The sequence below is a fragment of the Vulpes lagopus genome, chromosome 11 (assembly GCF_018345385.1).
Source record: "Vulpes lagopus strain Blue_001 chromosome 11, ASM1834538v1, whole genome shotgun sequence".
NCBI lineage: Eukaryota > Metazoa > Chordata > Mammalia > Carnivora > Canidae > Vulpes > Vulpes lagopus.
The window spans coordinates 12,780,122-12,797,672 of NC_054834.1; the positions used below are offsets into that span (position 1 = coordinate 12,780,122).

General features: G+C 42.4%; 1 protein-coding gene across 1 annotated transcript in view; it reads left to right on the forward strand.

The window, feature by feature from the left end:
* SLC26A3 (solute carrier family 26 member 3) overlaps positions 1–17,551 on the forward strand; it is a 34,683-nt gene that overhangs the window by 11,590 nt on the left and 5,542 nt on the right. Inside the window, exons 6-17 of the mRNA XM_041723575.1 lie at positions 1,230–1,394; positions 3,247–3,399; positions 3,824–3,906; positions 7,503–7,650; positions 7,758–7,871; positions 7,987–8,064; positions 11,769–11,864; positions 13,140–13,246; positions 14,359–14,428; positions 14,556–14,648; positions 16,594–16,689; positions 17,277–17,510. Coding sequence (XP_041579509.1) covers positions 1,230–1,394; positions 3,247–3,399; positions 3,824–3,906; positions 7,503–7,650; positions 7,758–7,871; positions 7,987–8,064; positions 11,769–11,864; positions 13,140–13,246; positions 14,359–14,428; positions 14,556–14,648; positions 16,594–16,689; positions 17,277–17,510 — 1,437 coding nt within the window. The remainder of the gene's footprint in view (positions 1–1,229; positions 1,395–3,246; positions 3,400–3,823; positions 3,907–7,502; positions 7,651–7,757; positions 7,872–7,986; positions 8,065–11,768; positions 11,865–13,139; positions 13,247–14,358; positions 14,429–14,555; positions 14,649–16,593; positions 16,690–17,276; positions 17,511–17,551) is intronic.

Genomic DNA, 17,551 nt, shown 5'->3' on the forward strand with positions numbered 1-17,551 from the left:
GGAACGAAATGCTGAAGTCAATAAAATACTTAGAATTAATAGAGTCATTAAACATAATTGTCTGCAAGTAACAGTGACACTGGTATCTTTGGAGCTTTTTTTTTCTGATAGCTCGGGGCCTGTAATCTAGTTGGAAGTATCTGGGGTTTAGCACCTTGAACTGTCCATATCAAAGTTTTCAGGAAAGCTGAAGAGGATTATGGAGGGGCAAAAGCCTCCCTCCCAAGCCACACCCCTGACACCATTGATCGTGAATAGTGAATAGTGAACAGTGAAAACGTCATGGATTCCTCAAGATGTTGGCTAAGTTTTTGATGAGTGGTATTATTGGTTAAGACCATTCCTTAAAAAAAAAAAAAAAAAAAAAAGCCCATTCCTTAAAGAAAGAGGAAGTCAATTTAAACAGGGACATTGAGGATCCCTGGGTGGCTCAGCGGTTTAGCTCTTGCCTTGGGCCCAGGGTGTGATCCTGGAGTCCCAGGATGGGATCCCGCATCAGGCTCCCTGCATGGAGCCTGTTTCTCCCTCTCTCTCTCTCATAAATAAATAAAATCTTTAAAGAAAAAAATAAACAAGGACATTAATGTGTGTCCAACTGACAGAAGATATGACCGGTGCTTCTCTGAATCCAGTGACTTAGCACATCCACGGCTCTGGCTGCATTCCAGAGACACTATGGAAAGGCAATCCAGGGATTCAAGGGAAGGAAAGTCTGTCCATGCACTTTACCGCTAAATCCTGATGATGCTTTGGGAAGATTAATCACTTTGGCCCCCAGTTAAAACCAAGCACTTCTGAGGTTCAAGTAACTCATTTGAGAGAATATGAATGGATGCTCACCCATGAATGCCATAGTAGCCAGAAAGTCACTTAAAATAACATGGGACAATTTATGAGGGCTGATCCTAGGTAAGATATATGGGAGAGTCTTCCAAAGATACAGCACCTTAGAGGGCAGGAGGGGAGGAATAATCTTGGTATTTCTTGGGGTGTATTAGGCTTATATGCTATGTGAACACTGTGACATTCCACCTTGGGGGCAGGATGGGGGAGGGAAGGAGAAGGAGCAACCCAGACCCCAAAGTATTCTGGGAGGCAAGGACACCTGCCCCTTTGAGACATTTACATAGAGGCTGAACCTTTACATTTGACTCATTTCAATTGCTGGTCCTCTAGTTGCTGGAGTGCACCTGTAACACTACCAACGGCCTTCACCCTTCTCTTTCCAGCTGCTCATGGGTGTCCTGCGGATCGGGTTCGTGGTCATCTATCTATCCGAATCCCTCATCAGTGGCTTCACCACAGCTGCGGCTGTGCATGTTCTGGTTTCCCAGCTCAAATTCATGCTTCAGTTGACAGTTCCAGCACACACAGATCCATTTTCAATTTTCAAAGTAAGTAGTCCTTTTGCCTAGAAAATTTCGAAATACATGAAAGATACCATCCTCATTTTGGAAGAGCTTTCTTCTAATGCTTTCAACGTGGGGCTTCCCAACTATTTCCCAGAAATCAACAGGTTGTGAAATTTAGTCACATTAACAAAAAAATCAGTGACCCAAAGAAGTACACTGAATATCAACCACACCTACCATCCGGCTAATTCAAACAATGCAAATTAAGCATCACGTCTCTGAGATTTGACTCTTAAGCATTATTTAAAAGAAAAAAAATCAAAGTTCACTATTAAAGGCTTTACTATCCTGTCCCATTATTCAAAAATCTCCTCAAAATCTTATTGTGAAAGAAATGTGCCAACTGAGTGATAGTTTCCCAATTTCTAAAAAGCAGGCCTTGTTCTTTTAAAAGTGAGGTTCTTCTGACTCGTTTATGGTTCCCTGTTTATAAAGCAAAAGGAAATTGGCCAAAATGTAAATAGGACAGTGGTTCTTCCCTCTTCCAGAGGATGTGCTGCAGAACGACAGTGTTCGTAGTGCTTCTGACTTTGAGTTCCCTCTTTTTGTCTTGCTGAGTCTAGCTAAAGGTTAGCCTGTTTTATTTTTCTTTTCCAAAAATCAGTTCTTAGTTTCATTGATCTTCTCTATTGTCCTTTTAGTCTCTATATCATTAATTTCCACTCTGATCTTTGTTATCTCCTTCCTTTTATCAATTTCGAACTTATTGGTGCTTCTATCAAGACAGTCTTTGAGAATTGAGACAGCGTTTGCTCCATATCAGAACCAACACTCTCTCACTCCCATCCAGAGCTAGTCTAGAAGTGGAGTGTTCAAGGAACAATCTGAGACCCAGTTTGGGCCTACTGGAGCTATCAGATCCCATGGATATGGAATCCAACTAGCTTCAAAAATTAAGATCATAAACAGTGTACCATTAGCCAGGAAACAAATTTCCGAAAGTGGCACAGAGAATAAACTAAGAACTGTGAAAGGTATTAACCTAAAAAATAAAAATAAAGGCCGGGAATTAAGGAGATACATGCTAAGAAAATTATTAGGGAACAGAGGTTATTCTCTGGATATAGCAATGATGCTGACTGTAAAATAATGGCCCACGAGACTTAAGAGCAGGAGACACCAGTTGTAAATATGTGAAAAGTATCCAGGGAATTTTGACACCAGCCAAGGAGATTCCCAGTAAAAATGCCAAAAGCAACTCTAAACGAACGTGGTGCCAGTGCTGTGCTCACTTACCCTTCTCATCTCTCCATGTTAGCATCTACAATTACTCATTCATGGTTAACATGCACAGAATAATCACTCTTCCATCTATGTCAGTCCTTCTTGTCTCAATGTTTCTTTTAATCTGTTTGGAAATTATCAAGTATTGCATCCAAATTATACATTGATAGAGCACTTGGGGAAAAAAAAAACACAAATGAATAAACGAACAAACAAAATGCAGAATCGGACCTATAAATACAGAGAACAAACTGATGGTTGCCAGAGAGGTGAGGGGGTGGAGGGTTTGGGCAAAGCGGGTACAGGGGAGTGGGAGATACAGTCCAGTTATAGAATAAACATGTCACGGTAATAAAGGCACAGCATAGGGGGTATAGTCAATGACATGGTGATAGACTTGCATGGTGCCATATGGTAGCTACACTTGTGATGAGCACAGCATAACGTCTAGAGATGTCGAATCACTATATTGTACGCCTGAAACTAATATTGTGTGTCAACTATACTCAAATGAGGGGGGGGAGGTCATAAAAAGTAAAAACAAAAGAGCTTCTTAAAAAGAAAGAAAAAAAATATAGCACTTGGCTGGTTTTCGCTTTTATAATTTTAGGTACTGAATTCCGTATTCACACAAATAGAGAAGACTAATATTGCAGACCTTGTGACATCCTTGATTATCCTCCTGGTTGTTTTTGTGGTTAAAGAAATAAATCAGCGCTACAAAGCCAAACTTCCAGTGCCCATCCCCATTGAACTCATCATGGTAACTGATCGTCTTAAGACTTTCTTTCATAATTCACTAGTCTCCTGTTTCTATGTCACAAACCCTTCACCACTTGCAAATCAGGAAGTTTTAGTGGGGCAGATGCCATCTCTGCAGTTTCTGGGTGTGAGATTTAGCATGGCTTTCTCTTTGTACTGAATTAATGACTTCCCCTGGTGACTTGAGGTTCATCCTCTCCACTTGCAATGAGGACGCGGCGCAGAGAACAAGGCCTCAGGGAGATTGGCAGACCCCTCAGGGCTGCGGTCCCTAACTCTGGGCTGCGGTTCTTAACTCTGGTGGCACAGGAGAATGGCCTCAGGACTTTTTTCAAGAGTAGCAAAGCCTGGGCTTGAGATTCTGATCTAAGAAGACTGCGAGTTATATCTCAAATTTCTAACTTGGGCAATTTGCAACTTTGCAGACTGTGATCGCAACAGGTGTGTCCTATGGCTTTGACTTCGAAAACAGGTTTAAGGTGGCTGTGGTTGGGGAGATGAACAGAGGGTAAGTGTGTCTTTCTGATGGCGTCTCCAAGCACTGACTAGACAGGGAGCAGTAGCTGGGGAGGACCGCAAGCCGAAATGCATCCATCCAACCCAGATCCCTCCCTGCCTCTTGGGAGGACCAGGAAGGCGCTACTCCCTTTCTAGAAAGGAGCCACAAAGGCTCTGCAGTTCTTACTATCAGAAAGTCTGTCCTTGTAGAAGAATACACCAACCAGATGAGCAGGGATTCACAGGCAAGTAAAAGCGAAGCAAAGTTAAAAAAAAAAAAAAAAAAGTCAAACCTGCTTCTCTTCATAAAAAAGTAAAAAAGGAACCAAATGAAACCAGATTTCCTTGTCCATAAATTACTATAAACAATATGTAGTGTTTTGTTTGAGGTGATCCGAGCCAAGTTCTGACAGTTCAAAAGAGACGCAGAAGGAATACCCGTAGCCCACTGCTTGAACAATCCGGATAGGCACGCTCTGTCCTTCCTCGTGACCAAATTCAAAACAAGGCCAGGGCGACATTGAACACTGCAGAAGGATGGGACGTCAGGTTCATGCAAGGACTTTGAAAATGCATTGATTGCACTGCATTTATGGAATTGAGGAGAGATACCCAGTTTTGTGCTTTCTTCTCTCTGTCCTCAGAGCAGAGCATCAATTTCTTCCAATTTGCTTACCAAGGACAGGTTGTGTTCCTGTTTTTTTTTCTTCAAGATTTTATTTATTTATTCATGAGAGACACACACAGAGAGAGAGAGAGAGAGAGAGTGAGTGAGAGAGGCAGAGACACAGGCAGAGGGAGAAGCAGGCTCCATGCAGGGAGCCCCACATGGGACTCGATCCCCAGTCTCCAGGATCAGGCCCTGGGCTGAAGGCGGCGCTAAACTGCTGAGCCACTGGGCTGCCCTGTGTTCCTGTTTAAAACAAACAAACAAAAGACCTCCCTTCCTCCCTCCCCCTGCTTAAGGAGTATTTGAGAATTCCAGGAACCAGCATTTAAATGCATCATTGACTTTAACCTATTCTTTTAAAAAGCGAATATATGTCTTTTGAAAGCAAAAATACCTTGATCAGCAGATATTCATTTGTTACACTTAATGAATCTCAAGCACCACTTTTCATTTAAAAGGTTTTTAAATAGGAATTAGTCTGAAAAAAAAAAAAAAAGGAATTGGTCTGAAACTGAAACACTATTTCTGGGATTTCTCTCCACCCTGCAACCTGCAAATGATTACACTTTATTTAAAAAGTCTTTGGAGACATAAACTACATAGATAGACACAGATAGGTAGATATAAAATTAAAGAGGATCTTCCTCGAAGGATTTTGTAAATAAAACATATACATAAGATCACTGGGTTACAATCTTAGAGACTTTACTTACTTTTTGGGGGTTAAATAAATCTTGAATGTCAAGGGACCTCTCTTTACAGTGTTTGCGGGGTGGGGAAGGAGTAACTCACATTTATCAATCATTACACTCCCAGAGGGAGTGTAGCCTGGTAGGCAAGCTCACCTGTTCTGGAGGCAGAGTGCCCGGGACTTAATTCTGAGTTACTTCTTGATCTTGGGCAAATAACTAAACTCTATGCCTCCGTGTCCTTGGCTATAAAAAGGGGGCTAAACATAGTAGCTATCACATTGGATTCTTGTAAGGATCGAGTGTGTCCAGACAAGCGACATGCATACTTAAGAACCTGCCCCTGCAATAACCGTTCACACAGCCTTATTACTAAGTTAGCATCTAAATTAGATACTAGGCTCTTTAGATGCTTTTTCCACTCCAGTTTTGTCTGGGTGATTATTGAGCGGGCATTTTAAATCTCTGGTGAACACCAATAGAATATAACTGGAATTCTTGCTAATCTGCTAAGATATGACACCTTGGAAGTGATTTTGTGAAGTCACACACAGGGGTGAAGGAAAGTGATCATTGAAACAGTAAAGGAGACATGAGGACACATTCAGATTCCAGAAGGATCCTGCTATAATAATAGCTATAGGCACTTCATACTCTTACAATGTGTAAAGAATATTCATGTTCATAATTTTATTTGACACACACACAATTTATGAAGAAAAGAAAATGAGTGTTATTATCTTCCCTTTACAAATGAGAACACTGGCTCGGGGAGGGCAAGTAGCAGAGCCAGGAAATGAATCCTAATCTTCAGATGGTAAATCTCCATCACACTTCTCTGTCCATGGTATTTAGAGGTTAGAAATAAAGAATAACAGCAGGTTTCTAGTTAATGTGGTATCAAAAGCAAATTTGAATTGTATCATCAGTTTTGGATTTAGTTTTTTAGAAAACAAGATTCCAAGCTACCCTTCTGGTTCGTGGTACTGCTTCAAACGCTATAAATATATTGACACATATTCATAAAAACATGAACAGCGATTAAGAAAGAGTTGAACGGATCCAATAAGCTCACTCTCAATAAAACTTAGGTCAGAAACACATGTCTACAGGAAGGAACTGAACATTTCAGTAAATTGATGTTGACTCAGAGATACTTGTACCTTTTATAACACAGTAAATATCATTTAACTGTCCTAGCTTTGTGGGGCATAAACACAGAATGATCTTCTGAGTTGAATGTTTCCCTGACACTGTGTCACTGTAAATGCCCTTCTCCATCAGGGCCTCAGTTGTCTCCAGCAGTACTATGGAACCCAGGGCAGAGTCCAAGGCCTGTCTGTTTGCTAAGGGTTTTTCATGGAAGGTATTGCTATCAATGGAGGGAAGACTTTCTCGCTTCCCTTGTCTTTAATTGTGTTTGCTCAAAGACCTTCATCCATGGCTAACTATTGGAGGGATTGCGGGTGATGCTTTTCAGCCCAGTGTAACAATACAAGTGGGATCTAGGACATTTTGCTTGAAGCTTATAGGGATATACGTGTACATTATAACGTGGCTATACTAGCAAAATATCAGATGCACCGCTATCATGGGATTGGACTTACATTCTTGTATTAAATTCAGGCAGCATTGCTTTTCAACAATAAGATAACAGATTCCAAAGTTTGCAGTGGTGCTAAATTCTTGCTAGTCATGCTTCAAAGTGAGACAAAACTCAGCCTAGACTGCGTTCACTCATTGATTTGCCCAACAATTATTGACCACCTGATGTACGCCATGAAGAATGCTCAGTCCTGCTCATAGAACAATGAAGTAGTCACAGTCCCTGCTTTATGTCTGGGTGGAGTTGGGGGGTGGTGGAGTGCGGGAGGGATCCCAAAGGGAGCCATGCAGAGCTGGAGAAGCACAGAGAATACACCTAACTGACTCTGGTGGTGAGGGAAGACTTTCTGGAAGGAGGGCTGAGGATGAGGAGAATGGTTCAGGCAGAAGGAACAGCAAATAAGCTTCCAAGGTGAGAGTACAGATGATGCCCTTGAGAAACAAACAAACAAACAAACAAAAGCTTGGTGTGGCTGAAGCACAAATTCTAGGAAATGATAGTGATTGAACAGGAGTGGGGGTGGGAAGAGATAGATCAGGGACCTTGCCAAGGATTTGGGGTTTTCCTGAGGGTAAGTGAATGCCAACTGAAGGTTTATTAGCAGGTTGGTGATGTTCAAACTTGCTCCATTTCCTTTTCAGATTTAAGTCTCCCATCACACCTGACACGCAGATTTTGCAAGAGACCATTGGGGACAGCTTCGGCATTGCGATCGTTGGCTTTGCGGTGGCCTTCTCAGTGGCCAGTGTCTATTCCCTCAAATACGATTATCCGATAGATGGCAATCAGGTAAGTTTACAGCCCATGCTGGGTCTCATCAGGCACCTTTATTATTTTGTGTGCATCATACCAACAATGCCACTTCTAAAAAAAATTCCTCTCTGTTCTCCTGCCAGGAGTTAATAGCCTTGGGATTGAGTAACATACTCGGTGGATCATTCAAAGGCTTCGCTTCGAGTACTGCCCTCTCCAGATCAGGGGTTCAGGAGAGCACTGGAGGCAAAACACAGGTAGGTCAGCCTCGTAGTGGCAGCGAGGGCCAAGGGTCATCCTGGTGTTGGGATGGGTGACTCTGAGCCCGGGTGGAAAGTCGATTTTGTGATGAGAATCTTTTCATCTCTACAGATTGCTGGGATTCTCTCTGCGGTCATCGTGCTGATTGTCATCTTAGCCCTTGGATTTCTTCTGGAACCTCTCCAAAAGGTAGGGCCCATCTCTCTTTGGGTATTCTCTCTCTCTCTCTCTCTCTCTCTGCTTCTGGCGATGAATCAAGGACCCTGGTTCTTAAGCTCTGGAAACACAAACTAAACAGGAAAGGAGGGAACTGCAAATTATCCAGTACTCTTCCTAGCCAATAGTCTTGGGCCAAAAAAAGTTTTTTCCCCTGACAGCATTTTATGAATGCCCCAACTCCCTTATCTATTCTACTCTCCACCTGTTTGTAACCCCCCAAAATAATTAATGTTTAGGCAGAAAGACACCCCAGCACTGTAGCTTCAAAGTGAATTGAGGGAAGTGGAAATCTCCTAAAGGTTGAAGTAATGAGAGCCTCTATCAAGTTCAGAGAGTGGTGCTACCAGCCTCACAACCCGTCCTTAGGAATCCACCCTGCAGCTCCCAGAGTTTGGTTGGACTCCTAGACCGACGCTGTCAGATTGCAGGATGCACCAAACGCCACACACAGACCTCACACCGTCACCCTCTTGCTCCTTTGTCCAGGTCTCCTGAACCATGATTTTAGAGGTTTTGGGTTCATGCTTTGTAAACTACTACAGCACCCAGATTAAAGAAATAAATCAAATTTATTTAATTATAATTAAAATTAAATAAAGCAGACCCTGGAAAACAAAGGATCTTTAGGAAACATGGTAAATACCTTGTTCTGGTGCTACATGGGGCACTGGCTTCAAGTCCTATAGACCTACTTCTGATCCGGGCTGTGTCACATTTTCTCTGTGTGCTCTTAGGCAAATTACTTAACCTCTGAACCTCAAGTTCTCCATTTGTTAAATAGGCAGGGAAACAGTGCCCACCTCACAGAGTCACTGCAAGAACTAAATGAAATACTGCACACAAAAGACTTAGTCCAGGGCCCAGGACAAGCACCTTGATAAAGGTAGCCGTTATTATTAATATTATTATTATATTGTTATTATTCTACAAATATTATATTACACTTCTCACTACAAAGGACACAGAGATAGGACATGAGCCCACAGTGTTTCTTGGTTGATATCTAGGCCTTTTTCCTGGATGGTTGGTAGCTGGAAAGTGAATCTAGTCCCAGGTTTCTGGACTAACAGTGAGGTCATCCCAGAGAGCCTCAGTGACCAAATCTGTCTTGAAGCAATGAAGAGTACCTTTTGCCGAGAATATGCGTTCTCCACAGGGTAACCTACTGATTTCCAAAAGAATGGCATAGGAGGAATCAAGGAATCACCACCAAAGAAATAGAATACTGTCTATCTCAGTAAAAATAAGTGCACACACAACCCGCCATTACAGAACTCTGCCCAATGGTGCTTCTTTCCAGTGTGCACTTGGGCTCTCCCTTGCCCGTGTTGAGTTAGAGAACCTCAAGAAGTAATTGCCGGTTAAAATCCTCTCTCTCTCATGAATAAAGCACACCCAAGGACATTGTCCATGATGTGAATCAAAGCCCTTTGACAAAGGATCCATGTGATGAGTTCTTAGAGCATTGTATCTGCAATACCTGTTTGACCGGGATAGCTGGTTTGCTTCTCTTTATCATGTGAACTATGCAAAATAACCCACAATAATAGCTAATGATAAATGTCTCCTGGGTGCTGATTAAGCATCAGCAGTTCTCAGCACTTTTTTTTAAAAGATTTTATTTATTTGAGAGAGGGCGCCAGTGGGAGGGGCAGAGGGAAAGGGGGAGAGGGAATCTCAAGCAGACTCCCCGCTGAGCATGGAGCCCAACTTGGGGCTCTATCCCAGGACCCTGAGATCACAATCTGAGCTGAAACCAAGAGTCAGATGCTTCACTCACTGTGCCACCGAGGTGCCCCAGTTCTTAGCATTTTATATGTATTTATTTAATCCTTTCCATCAAATTCAGTTTGGAGACCTGGTTCCTGATAAAATGATCTCCCTTTTCCTTTCTATGGCTTCTCAGTGCTCTGTAATCTGTACTCTTAATGGGCTCTGTTGTGTCTGTATTTCAAAGACAAATTTTCAAAATTGCTGTCCCTGTGGAACACTGACCAGGTGAGAAAAAAAATGCCTAATGAAAAGAGAAATGGTATGCCTCTTCTGCAGGTGGCACCTGACGTATTTTGTACCCAAGTCCCCCAACGGAGGAGACATAGTGTACAGATTCCTGTGAACGCCTCGCCCAGCCACCACAGCAGGGACATCTTCTGATAGCAGTAGTACGTTATCAAAACCAGTACAGTGACACTGGTACCGTACTGTCAACTAGATTACAGACTCCACCCAGTTTTCAGCATTTTGTAACTGGCATTCATTTGTTAACCATTGTTTAACCAGTTAACCATTGCTAAACTGGCGATTTCCTTTTCAATGTCATGGAGACCGAATATAGTCTTCTAAACAATGGCCTCTCTTCTTGCAGTAGGTAAGATTAATTGGTGAGATATTAAATTATAAATGTCACTTGTGAAAACCCCAAGTGCCCAGATCAGTTAAACTATCTTTGAGATATAAAAAGAAAAACTGTGTTGGGCTTTTCCTGGTACACCACGCACGAAAGTAGTCAGTATACGGATTCCACAGTCTGTTCACAATGAACAACAGCTTGAACTGAGGGTAGGTGTTGGGAGCATGTTCCGACCATGGTGTTAAAATCCAAATAAGAAAAAGAGCATACTTGGCAATTCAGCACTTTTCACCAGGACTATCATATTCCTGCAAGACAAATGATCTGAGTCTGGCACGTGAAGAAGCAAGCCCGAAGTGTTGCTGGGGCAGAGCTGAGATTATCACCCAGATTATTCGTAGTGATTCTCCTAAGCAGTTGTAACAACGGCAGGGCTTCTTTAAAAAGGTTGTGGTGCCAGGTGGTTAGGACTGGCTGGAGATACTCATTAGCACATCCACTCATTCACTGAATGGGTAGTAAACCCACCCTATGTGGATTCACCATGCTAGGTCTGGGGAGGTGGCAGGGAACGAGACAGATACGGTGCGTGCTGCGTCACAGAGCCTGCCTCAAATCTTTGCTGACTTCCCTGCGCTCTTCAGCTTCCTCTTTAAAGATGGTTGGATGTTGGGTGCCCGGGTGGCTCAGCTGGTTGGTGACTTGATTTCGGCTCAGAACCCCATCTCAGGGTCGTGAGATCGAGCCAAGTGTGGAGCTCCACACTCAGCCCTGAGTCTGCTTGAGATTCTCTCCGTCTCCCTTCACTCCTCCTCCCCACTGGCACACTTGCATTCTCTCTCTTTCTCAAAGAAAGAAAGAAAGAAAACCTTTTTGGAAAAAATGGTTGAGTGCTGATCATCCTCAAAGATTTGAACTATGAGTACCCCAAGCTCCCCAAGTTTTTTTTTTTTTTAACAAAGAACAATCCCTTCTCCCCACCTCCAATAGATAGACACACATTGGACTATCTGTGATTGGGAAACTTTTATTTCAGGCATAGATTTTAAGATCTGACTGTCTCTGTCCCCAGGTACAGGCTGGTAAGTGCTTTCCTCTATCCATAGCATGTCACTGTCACTGTAGTGGAGACGAGGTCATGGTGGGAATGGGTCAGAGTCCCAGTTCTGGGTGTCTTTCGCAGCCCTGTACACTAGAAAAGGGTGTGTTCTGGGATAGGCTTTGAGGCCCTCTAAAGGACACACTTATCTCCAACCTTCACCTTTGCGTCTATAGAGCTTATTTGGTTATCTTTAAGTACATCTGCTGTTTATGTCTTCTGCAGTCTGTCCTGGCAGCTCTAGCGCTTGGGAACTTGAAGGGAATGCTGATGCAGTTCACAGAGATAGGAAGGCTCTGGCGGAAGGATAAGTATGATTGTGTGAGTAAAGGCATTGATATTGAGAGATGGGGAAATCAGAACAATGTCCTGATGCTGAAGTGAAATGCATATTCATATTGTAAACCAAGTGAAATTTCGTTTCTATATTTTCTATTCAAACAATCTGAGTTTATTTCATTTGCAATTTTTAAAAAGATTTATTTACTTGAGAGAGAGAGAGCACGTGTGCTCATGCATGCATGGAGGGGGGCCGAAGGACAGGGGAACCTGGGTGGCTCAGTGCTTACCATCTGCCTTTGGCTTAGGGAGTGATCCCGGATTCCTGGGATCAAGTCCCACGTCGGGCTCCCCACAAGGAGCCTGCTTCTCCCTCTGCCTATGTCTCTGCCTCTCTCTGTGTCTCTCTTGAGTAAATAAATTTAAGAAGACCCCACGCTGAGCACAGAGCCTGACTCAGGGCTCCATCTCATCACCATGAGCTCCCCTTTCAGAGTGGGATCAAGAATCCAAGATTTGCCAACTGCGCCACCCAGGTGCCCCTTTATTTGCTATTTTTAAACTGCAAACTTAATGATTGTTCTCTGGGATTTTAACATGAAAGAATGAGCCACTTGCAAGTAGGAGATGCTCCATGAAACACTAGTAGGATACAGTTGCTTCTGTTCTTCATTGCATCAGATGTTAGTTTCTAGAGAATCTGGGCAGCATTTATATTCTGAACATTCCTTTTGGAAATAGTCTGTGAAGGCTCCCCTTCTCTTGACATGCCTTGCTATGAGATCCAGAGTCCATAATTTTATCAGGACCAAAGTCTGGGGCATAAAAGTATTGTTAACATAGGCTACGGTACTTAACAAGCATGAAGTAATCAGCTATACTCGGTTTATTTTTGTTCCCAATAGATAATTGTTGGGGATTTTAACACCCTTCTGACATGCTAAAATTTGCATACAGATAGTAGCCATTTACTATATCAGACTATAAGGAAGAAATTAATATAAGCCCTGCTGATTAATTTGCTGATTTTAACCAACAGTTGGTTCTGCAGTTGTAGCTGTGCCAGATGGACTCAGTCATTTCCTTAATTGGGTCAGGGATGGGATTGAAATGGACACACTCTCTCTTTGGACTTTTACAAATATTTGCTTGTCTTTCTGTGGCTCTGAAACGACCTCTCGAGGCAGGTCCCTTGTCCCGTACACTTCCAACCTCTGTTTTGGTTATAGACGTTCATGTTTTCTCAAAGCTCTGAACCTAAGACACTGTAGTTGAGTCAGAGTAAATTGTAGCGCATGTGTCGTCTTCTTTTTACAGCTAGTTTGGATCATGACCTTCATCTTTGCCATCGTCCTGGGACTTGGTTTAGGCCTGGCAGCTAGCGTGGCTTTTCAGCTCCTCACCATTGTATTCAGGACCCAATTGTGAGTGTTCATCATGCTTGCATCCTTGTGGACGCAGACCTGCCTCTGGAAGGGGATAAAATGTGTCACTGATTGAGGGGAAAGTAGTGTGGTTGACAGGCATGCACATCTGGCCAGTGTGGTCCTCACGTTGCTCACCTCAAGGCCCGAAGGGCAATAGGATGCCCTGACCTCAGAGCATCAGCCCAGGTCCCACCAGCTGCTGGTCTGTTCCCTGCTTTGCCATCAATTCAGAGAAATCATATAAATTGTGGGGTCTGTTTGCCCAGCTGTAAACTGGAAGTCATTACCCTCTGAGCAGGCTTGATGTCTTTGCCTTAGACTCACCAGAGGTGGAAATATGTTACAGAGAAGATGGTGGGATTCTCCATGTCTAGTGGAGGGCTGTTTCTCTTTATGGGTTGCTAGAGTGCCCTCCCATCTAAGAACAGGGGACTGGACTAGAGAATTTTTCAAAGGCCCCTGTCATCTGAAAAGTCCACGAAACCCAATGAGCATTCTTGATTCTTAACATCCAGTCCAAACACCTTCCTGATTCTTAAATATCTGCCATTCAATGTCACCACCATGTAGTCACTCAGCCTGTGTTGGATGACATGGTGTGACAGAGAAGTAGGCTTCTTGGCTGCTCAGGAGTTCTAGAACAGAAGGCGGATAGTTAAAGTTAATCCCTGGCTGATGGAATACAATTATGTTGAAATGTTCCTGCTCTCTCGATTCATTTGTTTTCATTCATCTCTTGGGGACCGAGCAATCAGAGACAAACCTTGTGGTCATAGGCACTTCTCCATCCCCCCGTCTGTACAGCTGGGTAACCATATCTGTCTAGTTCACTGGATAACTGTGATATTTGAAACCCAAACAGCAAGAGCATATGGAAGCACTTTGTGAACTGGAAGGTGGTGAATGGGAGGCGCTGTTCTGGGGGCGGTGGCGGGGAGGAAAAGTGAAACAAGGTGTTTGCCCTCCATGGTGTCTAATGGCATGATGATTCCCCAGCCTTTAGATTTTGAAAATGAGCCTGCCTTGATATGCTAGGGAAAGTCCGTGTGAGCCTTGGGGGCCTAACAAACATGCTTGAGTGACTCACTTGGTGTCAATTTTCCCTACAGTCCAAAATGCACCACACTGGCTAACGTCGGAAGGAGCAACATCTATAAGAATAAGAAAGATTACCCTGATGTAAGGAAGATCCGTTGTTTTTTGGTTTTTTGGTTTTGTTTTGTTTTGTTTTGTTTTACTTTGACTTGCTGAAAGATATTAATATGAGTCCAATGGGCTTGTCTCAAATTACTTCTCTGCCCTACAGATGTATGAGCCGGAAGGGGTGAAGATCTTCAGGTGTCCATCCCCCATCTACTTTGCAAACATTCATTTCTTCAAACAGAAACTTATCAATGCTGTAAGGTTTGAAGTTACTTTTTTTTTTTTTTTTTTTTTTTGTAATTCCAAGGAATATATAGGAATGAAATGTTTGCTCTGTAACCAGAGGGTCATTGATGTCACATGTATTGAAGCCATATTGTGTTAGTGCTTTTCTGTCTCAAGTTTTAGAGCAGGTGAAACTACCTTGTAAGGGGTCTCTTAGTATGTTGGGAAATAAGGCCGTTTGGATGAGGTCCAATACAGAGTTACCATTTATCAAATTCTGCTGTAGAGTGAAAGGACTTACCACAGGATTTGGGGTTGCTGGGTTTTTTAGTAGATAGTTCAGATAGTACCCTACAGATTTTCTTTGGGCATCGACTTCAGAAACAACAAGCGAGTACTTACTATTTGGCTGTCATTGAATATATTCAGGATAGTAAATGAATATTTGGGATATGATTGACAATGAATAAACATAACATAAATGAAATTTAACATCAAAGAAGAGCTGAGTGTCCCTGATGGGCTGAAGGGAGGATGACAAAGAAACAGTTTTTAAGGTCAAGAAACAAAAGTTCAGCACTTACTCTCGAACATGCCTTTTGGTCTGCTCTGCCTTTTGCATACAGCTCCTGCCTTCAGCCCTATTATTCTTACTTTCTACCCAGCTTTCTTTTTTTTTTTTTAATGGTATTATAGGGACGCCTGGGTACCTCAGCAGTTGAGCGTCTGCCTTTGGCTCAGGGCGTGATACTGGATTCCTGGGATCTGAGTCCCACGTCGGGTTCCCTGCAGGGAGCCTGCTTCTCCCTCTGCCTGTGTCTCTGTCTCTGTCTCTCTCTCTCTGCGCGCGCGCGCGTGTGTGTGTGTGTGTGTGTGTGTGTCTCATGAATAAATAAAATCTTAAAAAATAAAATGGTATTATATTGCATATATGGCTTTATATACTGTTTTTCATTTAAACTAGTATCTTCCATCTAACAACATTTTTCTTTTTTGGTTAAGGATTTCTTTTTTCTTACATAATGTGATTCTCCTTATTTATGTATTTGGAGTTAAATATTGCGTCAGCAAGACCACATTTGTTTTGAAAAGGAGAAAATGCAGGCTGTCCTCAGATCAAATACTAAAATTAAAAAACAAAATCATATAATAGATACCATAAAATGCAATTATATAAAATTTAATAGGATGAAAATTAAATAGAAGCAGAGTACTAATTAAATGCCACCATATCCAATAAATAGAAAGTAAATAGAGTCCCCTAAGAATTTCATAGGCCTGGGGAATCCCTGGGTGGCTTAGCGGTTTAGTGCCTGCCTTCAGCCCAGGGCGTGATCCTGGAGTCCTACGATCGAGTCCCACGTCGGGCTCCCTGCAGGGAGCCTGCTTCTCCCTCTGCCTGTGTCTCTGCCTCTCTCTGTGTCTCTCATGAATAAATAAATTAAAAATCTTAAAAAAAAAAAAAAGAATTTCATAGGCCAAAAGCACACACAGATTTAAGGAAAGTTTAGACCTATTGACGGATGATTTATAGACAAACCCTGGGTGGCACAGAGGTTTTGGGATGTTGGTAATGGCACACAGGCTGAGCAGACCAAAGTCGTTGGCACAATGTCATCACTGTCATTGTTTGAACCACATTTTAAATCTTATTACAAATATCTTTGTTATGTGCCCCAGTCCCAACTCATCCCACGTAGTTATTAGAATTCTTTTTTTTTAATTTTTATTTATTTATGATAGGCACAGAGAGAGAAAGAGAGAGAGGCAGAGACACAGGCAGAGGGAGAAGCAGGCTCCATGCACCGGGAGCCTGATGTGGGATTCGATCCCGGGTCTCCAGGATCGCGCCCTGGGCCAAAGGCAGGCGCCAAACCGCTGCGCCACCCAGGGATCCCAGTTATTAGAATTCTGCTATAGAATATTCAAGGAACATCATGTTCCGCACTCTTGTAATACAGCAATGGATTTTTCAGGTTGGCTTCAATCCACTACGAATTCTACGCAAGCGCAACAAGGCTTTGAAAAAAATCCGGAAGCTGCAGAAGAAAGGCCTGCTGCAAATGACACCAGTAAGTTTCTTTTTAAAAAAAAAAAAAAACAGGAAAAAGTATATTTTTATATTTAACCACAAGTGAGTTATTTCAACTATGCACTGATTCATGGAACGGACTGTGTATACGTCTGACAGTTTATATGACCAAAATAGCACTTTGGCAAAAATCTTCTAGGCCTCCTTAGTTTTTCCTAAGCACCTCTTTAGTCCTGTGAGAGTCGGATGGTTTCCTGGGGATGAAACCAGTAAGTTTCATGACCACATTTATGGGTATTACATTATACATTTTATATATTATATTATATTATATTATATTATATTATATTATATTATATTATATTATATCGGTTCCATTTCTTTAAGTGAAAAGCCAGATTAACAAGGTATGCCATGTGCCAATTAATGTTGTATTTTTAAATAGTGTCTTTGAGGGTCTCCTCAAAATTCTTGTTTTCCTGGCAAAATGTTGAATCTCCAAAGGAAAAGTCCTTGCTTGACCTAACATTGAATCTGTGCTTCAGAAACTCACTGGTTATTTTTGACATATGCAATGTTCTTTTCTTGGCCAGAGTTAGCATGCATATTTATTGTCCTCTCTTGCAGAAAGGACTCATATGTACCCATGATGGCTTTAAAGATTCTGATGATGAGCTGGACAACAACGAGATAGAAGAACTGGATCAGCCCATCAACACCACCGACCTGCCCTTCCAGATAGACTGGAATGCCGATCTTCCTCTCAATATTATGGTCCCTAAAGTCAGCCTGCATAGCCTTATTCTCGACTTTTCAGCAGTGTCATTTCTTGACGTTTCTTCAATGAGGGGTCTCAAAACGGTAATTTCTTTTTTTCTTAATGAAAACAACCTATCAGTGGC